The sequence below is a fragment of the Haliaeetus leucocephalus genome, unplaced genomic scaffold, assembly GCF_000737465.1.
Source record: "Haliaeetus leucocephalus isolate CR32 unplaced genomic scaffold, Haliaeetus_leucocephalus-4.0 Scaffold840, whole genome shotgun sequence".
Lineage (NCBI taxonomy): Eukaryota > Metazoa > Chordata > Aves > Accipitriformes > Accipitridae > Haliaeetus > Haliaeetus leucocephalus.
The window spans coordinates 3,705,161-3,713,994 of NW_010973276.1; the positions used below are offsets into that span (position 1 = coordinate 3,705,161).

Below are 8,834 nucleotides of genomic sequence, written 5' to 3' on the forward strand. Positions count from 1 at the left end.
GTCCCGCCTGCGGGCGGGCGGCCTCTCCCCCCCCTTCCCCCGGCTACCAGCATCCCTCCCTCAGCTCCGACACCCTCCCTCTCCTCCGGTACCGCGGCTCTGCCTCCCCTGGCAGTGACTCCTTCGCCTCTCGTACCTCAGCATCCTCCCCCCTCAGGTACCCGGCGCCCTCCTTTCCCTCAGCCCCGGCACCCTCCCCGCACTGCGAGCCCGCCCCTCCTCAGGTACCCGGCGCCCTCCTTTCCCTCAGCTCTGCCCCCCACATCCCACCACGTCTGTGATCCCCATCACGTCTGGTTCCCCAGCACCTTTCCCCCCGACCAGCCCCCGCTTTTACCCCCTGCTGCCCAGCACCCTCCCTCCCCCATTTGGGATCTCCATCTCCAGCATCCTTCCCCTCGCTACGACCGTCTACCGCTTTTCCCTGAGGTCCCCCTGCCGCGAACCCCACCACCTCTGGCGCCCTGGCATTTTCCCTCAGCTCTCTTCATTGCCCAGGCACAGCTTGTACAGCGTCCTGACTCTGACTCTTCCACACACATAGCCTGCTTGCTCCCATGATCCTGGGGGACTTACGCATTGCAAACTCCTTCTCTATTGACTCCTGTTTTCTAAGCCCCTTGCCCGAGAATGTGTGCGTGTAAACCATTGTTAAATGTATCAGTGGGTCAAGTCTGGTTTGCTCGTTTTGTGGTGTTTGGGTTTTTTTGCCAGTGTCCTGGGATCAGCTTGTAATCCTTTAGATGCTGATTTAAGTGACCCCTTTTCTTTGCTAGTATAGTGGCAGTACCTCCCCCCACTCCCCCAGTGCACTTGCTGTTCATATGCCACCGATTTAGCATGATACTTCACGTTTTGCTTAACCCAGTGTGTTCTGTAATTCCACGTGGTGTTGTCGCAGATCTTTCTTCATTTCACACAGCATTTTGTGGCACTTCGGGGTTTTTCCCCTTATGTGCTAGAATTCCATACTGCTTGGTATTTTTTTAGCCATTTTCCCCATATTTTTTCATTATTTCCTGACGTCTTTTTTTCTTTCTTTTTTTTTTTGCTTTTCTTACGATTGTACCTATTTTCTCTGGGATTCATCGGTCTTTGGGATCCTTGTTGAGTTAGGAAAGATGTGAATAACTTTAACCCAGAACTTAGGTCCTGATTCTTTCATTCTGTGATCTCCAGGCTTGTGACATGGCCACAGATGTAGCTGAGCCTGTGGTCCCTGACTGCAGAGGAGACGTAAGGAGCGGTGCCAGGTCAGATGCCGACTATCCTCTTCGGGTTCTCTACTGCGGAGGCAAGTGCTGAAGGGGCAGTTGTCCACGATTCTTACAATGTGCTGTTTGTGAGGGCAGCCTAGCAGAAAGAATGAGAGAATCGGAGATTTTCTTTTGGTCAGCTTTTATTGAGAAGCTAGACCATGATCAGCTTGACCTTTATGATTATCTTTCTGAAATAGCTTGTGTTGTGTATTTTACCTAAAGCATTTTTGGTGAAATGTAGGGGTCTTCCCTCTGAGAGATGAAGGTACTGACAGCATTCTGTGTGTAAAAGAAGCGAGAGTGGTGCTCAGATAGTGAACTGTTCAGCAAAGATCTTTTCCTGCAGAAAGCAAGTAAAGCCTTTAGCACAGAAGAGGCCTCTCAGCATTAGTATGACAACAAGAAATAAAGTTAGAATTCATGAAAGTGATTTTTTACACTGTGTTTAGAATTCTTTACTCATTACATTTGTAGTTACGTGGATGAAATTTAAAGGGAAGTAAGTAATCTTGACAGGTATGTTTTTTAGATAGATATGTTATTTTGGTTTGGGCTTGAATACAGTTGCAGGGGATTAGGAAATAATCCCTGTTGTGCGTGAAAGTCTGCATAATTGGTTTGGGTCTGTTCTGGGGCCCAGCCCCTCTTCTGGACATTGGCAGCTCTTGGAAAAAGAAAAGCTAACCAAACCACGTGGTAATTTATTAGGAATATCTTTTGCCTCAGGTAGAACTGGTGTTTCTTTCTGTAACTTTTCCCAAAGCTGTAGGCATCTCCTTCCCTTCCTTCATTGACTGGGTGCTCTTGCTGGGATAGTTTTATCCTAATGCAGAGTGTGTGAGCAAATGACTACTGAGAAAAAAATTAAAACCTGGAGTGGTATCAATGAAGTAATCTGAGTCAATGTGTGGTTATAACCAGAAGTTATGACATAAGAAGTCATCCCTAACTTTAAAATACCATTTTGAATTTAATGCTAAGGCTGTAAGTGGAGAACTTATTTTTGTAATCTCTTCTTTTTTTTTTTCCTCTCCCTTCTTTCTCCAGTCTGTTCATTGCCAACAGAGGTGAGTTAATTTTTTTGTTGTCCAAGTTTCTTCTTTCTGTCCTATGATTATGGACTATGATGATCCTTTCTGATGTTTTCTGGCTTTTCTTAATTGTGGCAGTTCTGTGCTTCAGCCACTGTCATCTTTAGGGTGACACAAGGTTTCTTATGTGCTAGTATAGTATTCGTATTCAGTCATCTTAAGGAGAAGTGGCTGAGCTGAATAGCAAATATATTTTGATTCACTGATACCAAATTCACATGACCTTTCTTCTCTAGTACTGCGAATATATGCCTGATGTGACTAAATGCAGACAATGGTTAGAAAAGAATTTTCCAGATGAGTTTGCAAAACTCACAGTAGGTAAGAATCTTTTCTATTTTCTAACTGGTATGTGCCCTTAGACATACTCAGAAATCTTTGAGCTTGTCCAGTTCTCACCTCTTCCCTTTTCCTGCTGTATCAAATGTGAAAGTTAATAATTTTCTTAGGAGTCTACCGTGCTTTTGGATGCTGTGAAAATATGCTTGATAGTGTCAGAAAACACTGAATGAACAATGTGTAATTTCAGTAATAACGTTTGAGCTTTCTTAAGGTTCCTGCTGTAACCAGTCATCCATGTACTTGTTTCCAATCAAAGTTAGTTTGTTGGATTTTATATCTGTCCAGTCTACTGTGGATGGCTGGAGTAAAGGTCATTAGTAATAGGGAACTTGTTGATTTGCATTTGGAATTTCAATATTAACACTATCATTAATTTCTGTCTTTCTGTGGAAATTATGTGAAGAGGCTGTATTGAAATTGTAACTATCTTTGAGCTAAGGCTTTTCTGAAGTCTAATTTGCATAAGTACTATAATGAAGATGTAACATGCATCAGTGAAGGGCCTGCTGCACTTAAGCACAGAGTTTACGAATTTAGCAAAATACCACTGTACCTTACTTCCTGTTCCTGTAAGGCTGTGGTTGTCTGACCACTAATTTTGTTCTCTTTCCTCTCCCCACTCCTTTCTGATGCATTTAAGAAAATTCACCTAAACAGGAAGCTGGGGTTGGAGAAGGCCAAGGAACTGCAGGAGAAGAAGAAGAGAAGAAGAAGCAAAAGAGAGGCAAGGTCTAAATAGTTGATTGCGGTATTGACATATAAGCAGTTTGGGGCATCCCTTTCTCACTGCTGTTCTGTACTATGGCATGGATTCCTTGTGTTTTGGTTGTTAGCTACACTTTGACTCTGCACAAAACATACCGAATATCTTTCTTCCAGTGGTAGCAGAGTTGGTGTGGTGATATATGCTGATGAAAGAATTGGATAGTAGGAATAGCAAGTGAAAGGTGACCTGCATCATGTGTCTCATTGTTCTGTCATTGCTGTTGTATTTACTCAGGGAGTAATTCTTCTAGACCTAAAATCAGCTGGCATGCCTCCCGGAATACTTGTTTCTGCCCTGTTTAACAGCAGTTTATAGGTTGCTTGCAGAGTAGAACAAAGACTGCTTTCCTCCATTAATGCCTCATGACACTGCTTTTGCCTTTTTTCCTTCCACCATCCTCTGTATTCACGTAACAGGATTTGGTTTTATGCTTTTAACACTATGACCTATGTCTCCTTTAACAGCTATGTCTCTTCCCAGCAATACTAATGAAAAACATTTTCAAAAACCAACTTTGGAAGATATAAAATATATGCAACAATTTAAACACTTTTTTATCTTCTATTGTTGGAGTTCTTTCTGTTTAATTAATGAACATACTTACCACTATAAATCAGAATGCTGGGGTTGTTAATATGCATTTGCCTGTGGAGTGTCAGTGGTGTCTGTAGTGCTTCAGAAATTATGGTTAATAGCCCAGTAAGATTCAGATTTTAAGCCACATATCACTGCAGATGTTTTATTTTTGTGTCTGCCTTGGTAACCAGTTATGTTTACCTTGTCAGTAGGCTATGTGTAGTGACAACAGTAATTTATGTTCTGTAGCTTGGATGCTTTTCCCAGAGACTTCAGGAGATTTTCTTGCAACATTAATTTATTGTGTGGGGTGGTATAGTTAGTTTTCAGTCTGTTTTTTGGTTCAAATAATACTGTTTAAAATATTTAGGGTTTTTTTTCCTAGAATCTAAAGTTTCATTAAAACTTATGGTATGGTGTTAACTATGATGCTATAAGATTGACCATAAGAGAGAGGCTGAGGAAAAACAAGCGAAAACTTACTAAAACACTGCAGAAATTTACTGAAGAAATTTTAAGACAGAAATTTACTGTCCTAAATTATTGGATATCAGTTTATAGTAATGTAGAACTGAAAGTTCTGCATGTTAGAGAAGGAAGTAGTCACAAGGGGTTAGTTTGCTTGTCATAAATTCTTTAGGTTTTCATGCTGACAAGGCTCAAGAACATGAAACTTTGGTTACCCTGGAGTAATTTGATGACTGTACACAAAGAGAACCGAGATCTTAATCTGACTTAAGAATCCTAATGAGTGGAATATAACTTTTGCATGCTTTACTCAGATTAATAAATGCCTGATATGTGAAGTGTTCCCTCAGGTTGGCCTAGAAACAGACAGTAAGAAAGAAGATGTTAAATCACGTGGAAGTTTGGCAGTCAACTACTGTAGCTGGCTTCTGTTTCAGAGGCGTGATGTTTTGTGCTAGCATGTTCATAGATATATGGTTCATACTGGGGTCTAGAACTTAAATCTGCAGTTTAACCCAGCAGCCTGAGTAGGCATGTCCTCATGGCCTCAGTAAATGGACGTAAGTTGCTTTGCCTCGGACACAAACCCTAAGGATGTTAAACTCATGAAAAACATTAAAGTAACAATTTGTTCCTAGGATTACAGCCAAAGAACAATTCCTGAAGGAGGGGTTAAATGTAGACCAAATGCAGTGATTAGTAAAGTGTGGGGAAAGCCCCTCCTTCTTCTGATACTTGTAGTGGGGTCTGCTATGCAAGCTGTACTTGAATGTACATTTGACGTGTATATTGTTATTTCTCGTAATATTGAGCTTTGATGACATGGGACCTTTCTTAAATAATAATAAACCTGAATGTGAGACAATGTACAAGATATATTTTTGTTTACCAACACAGATGGGGAGATAACAGTTTCTTTGTTTATAGGGATGAAATCTGACCTTATATGCTTTTTTCTTTGATTAAGTGTGACTTCATTTAACTAATCATGTAACCTTATACTCTGTTGTAAAGGCGGAAGGGGTCAGATAAAACAGAAAAAGAAGACTGTACCACAGAAAGTTACAATAGCTAAAATTCCTAGAGCAAAGAAAAAATATGTCACAAGAGTATGTGGCCTTGCAACGTTTGGTGAGTTGACTTTTGTTATGTGGTTTTTCTTGGTTTTAGATGTGCTTGCCTTTAACCTCATGATATTTCTTCTGATTGTGTTACATTGAGTGATCTGCTTCCATCTGTGCGAGGTGAAAGTCCCAAGGTGCTTTTAGCAGTTCCAAAGCATGCGAAAGGTACACTGACTTCCCTCAGTGATAAATCATTGAAATTCTTATTTCCATGGTGTTTCCAAACAAATAGGGTTACAAGGGTTTTTGAAACAGGTTATAAACATACTTATTTTCAAAAAGATGCTTATTTCTATCAAACCTGTAAATATGTTATTGACAATTAATTTTACCTGTTCTTGAGACTGAGTAAGTAAGGCTTTAACTGCCTTTCTAGTATGGCAGTCAAATCATACCAAAGTACACTAACGACGCTGTCCTGCGTAGCTTTGGTTTGTCCTGCGTAGCTTTGGTTTGTCCTACATAGCTGCAAACAGCCACTTGGTGTTTATACCTATAACAACATCTTACTTCCCACATTGATCATGAATTCTGTTAAAAAGGTAAGTTTTAACCATGGTTGTATTAACAAGATATGTTACATATTTCCTGCATGAGTGTATTGTCAGTTTTCTTGAGGGATCAGTAATACACACTAGCTTGGTCTGAACTGTATCTTCGTGCTGGAAGCCAATCTCAAAAATTATTGGGATGTGTTTCTGAAGGGAATATACTGAAGCACTTCTATGGAAAAACTTGTTCAATAACTATGGAAGTTACTCAGAACTGGAGGGTCTTTTCAGTCAGTTTTGCATGTGCTTTTCTGGTGAGTGTGTGTAGCATAGGCCTGCGTAAACAGAATGTGTAGGGGACATTCAGCAATTTTTGTGTTGAGTTTGCTAGATTTGTAGTCAGTTGTTTTGTATGTAAACAACAGACTTTTGCTTTCAATGGAAACTGTAGCAAAGCTTTAACTGTAAACTGCCGCTAGTTTTTCAAGAGTTAAAAGAAGATTTTGGTTTTAAACTTGAGAAAATACTTGTATGAAATGACTGTACTTAAAAACTGTCCATTTTCCTGTCAACAGAAATTGATCTTAAGGAAGCACAAAGGTTTTTTGCTCAGAAATTTTCCTGCGGTGCCTCAGTAACAGGAGAAGACGAAATCATCATTCAGGGGGATTTTACAGATGACATTATCGATGTAATCCAGGAGAAGTGGCCTGAGGTAATAAACCCTTTCTTCTCCTAGAACTCTAGTTTCCAGAATAGCCTGTGACTTCCCAATGATTTTGAAAAAGGGTTTCATCTTTGGCAGCACAGATGGTTGTGCAGCACAGATTGTTGTGCAAAAATAAAAGACCAGTTGTTGCCTTCCCACCTATGAATGACTAGGTTAAGGAGTGATTAAACTTGAAGTCAAATGTTGCTTCTGTCGTCCAAGAAACATTAGCTCTCTAAACATGTAGTGCTGTTACTGTGGATACCACAGCGAGGAAGGCATGGCAGAATAAGTCCAGCTGTCAAGTATCTGTGGCTTCTTTGTGACTGTTTCTTAGTGGTGAATGCCTAAGTATTTTTACATTGCCATCTTATTTTTCAAAATCTCTTAAAATATTGCAAAATTAGAAAAAAAAACCCTGAAATAAAAACCACTTGTGCTTCAGAAGAAGAGATTAGCTAATTTTGGGTTGGACTGAAATGTTGATGGTTGAAAGGTTTGGTTGCACTGCTGTAATCACAAGCAGTTTCTTTGACTCTCCCTTTTTCTGGTATTTCTGGTATTGGCGTTCTTTCTGGAATAACTCTCTAGGCCTGTCTTTATTCAGAGCCCCATAGGTTCAGCTGTGTCCTATAGGCACATGTCACTCACGTAGAATTTACAGCAGGGAATCTCGGATGGTGCTGTGTACTTCTCTCATGCTTCATTACGTGTACAGTGGTGAATATTGAGTGAGACACGTAAGAAGAAAATATACTTAATATGCTGTGTTTTGGCTTTTTTTTTTTTCTAGGTGGATGATGATAGCATTGAAGATCTTGGAGAAGTCAAGAAGTGATAGTGAAAGACTACCTTTATTTAATTGTATGGTTATAAATGATGTAGCCAAAGTGAGGCTTCTAAATCCATTTGCTCTGCAGTGAATCTGTGGAGAACCCATATCCTTGGCATTTTCACTGTTCTGTATAGGCTGCTTGGGTTTTTTTGTTGTGATATTTGCCAAAGTTAAATTGGGGTTCTATCATGCTTACGCATGAAGTAGATTTAAATAAAATTACTGTTCCTCACTGAAGACAGTTTCTGTTTTCTTTACAGCTACTTTCCTCTAACAATCTTACAGACAAATGATAATTTAAGTCGTTAACAGATTATTTTTCATTTGCTGTCCCTTCTGTTAAACTTAAGTGAATAACGCATGTTGCTAATGTACAGAAACGCATACCTCTCATTGACCTGCATAAAATCTTAGAAATCGGAATGGGACAAACGTTCTAAGGGTTTGTAACACAGGAAAATGAATCCTGAAGCGGTCAGGCAGTTGGACTAGGTGATCGTCGTAGGTACGTGCCAACTGAATAATTTTATTCTGTTAAGTGGAAACACTGAGGAACATGTGAATATGTCTGAAATGTTTAGCCTATTTTCATAATTCCAAATGATCTCCTAACCCTGCTGGTCTTCTAGGTCTTCTACTCCTGCAGACAGCCTCAAGTATCGATTTGGTGCTCTGTATTTCACTGCTCCATTTAAGAACATTAAATGCTCCCTGGCAGCAGAGTCCTGGAGTTGACATTCTCCTGTCACTGTAAAACCTAGACGAGGTCAAACCCAAGGGGGTGACGCATCGCACACCCTGTCCTCTACCGTGAAGTTCTTTCTTTCTGTGATTTTTGTTTATAAGCTGATGGGTTTAGTGGAGACTGGTGTATCCTCATAACGAGATAACTGTATCTCTGTAGTTGTTCCATTTAAAAGCTGAGCAGGGTAGTTACCTTCATCCTGTAACATCCGGTCGGGTTCTTACTCGTCTCCTATTAACAATATTATTAATTCTCACGTTTCTCCTGGCAGCTCCAGCCCCGCCGGCGGTCGCGGGCCTCGAACCCGCAGCTCCGCCGCCGCGAGGGCGGGGCGGGGCTTCTGCCTAACAGCCCCACTCGGCGGCCACTCAACGGCTGGCGGGGGCGGGGCGCCGCCGCGACGTCAGGGCGAGGGCGCCGGTGGGTTT

General features: G+C 40.9%; 2 protein-coding genes across 4 annotated transcripts in view; both read left to right on the forward strand.

The window, feature by feature from the left end:
- The first annotated feature begins 52 nt into the window (after positions 1-52).
- On the forward strand, positions 53-7,898 carry DENR (density-regulated protein). The gene is made up of 8 exons (XM_010582207.1): positions 53-157; positions 1,180-1,294; positions 2,307-2,326; positions 2,587-2,671; positions 3,333-3,416; positions 5,517-5,633; positions 6,693-6,832; positions 7,620-7,898. Exons 2-8 carry the CDS (start codon positions 1,189-1,191, stop codon positions 7,662-7,664), a joined length of 597 nt encoding a protein of 198 aa, XP_010580509.1. The 5' UTR covers positions 53-157; positions 1,180-1,188; the 3' UTR covers positions 7,665-7,898.
- An 877-nt stretch (positions 7,899-8,775) lies between these two features.
- Positions 8,776-8,834, forward strand: part of CCDC62 (coiled-coil domain containing 62) — a 15,400-nt gene continuing 15,341 nt past the window's right edge. For all 3 annotated transcript variants that reach the window (XM_010582208.1, XM_010582209.1, XM_010582210.1), the window contains exon 1: positions 8,776-8,826. The gene's annotated coding sequence lies outside the window, so the exon portion shown is untranslated. The remainder of the gene's footprint in view (positions 8,827-8,834) is intronic.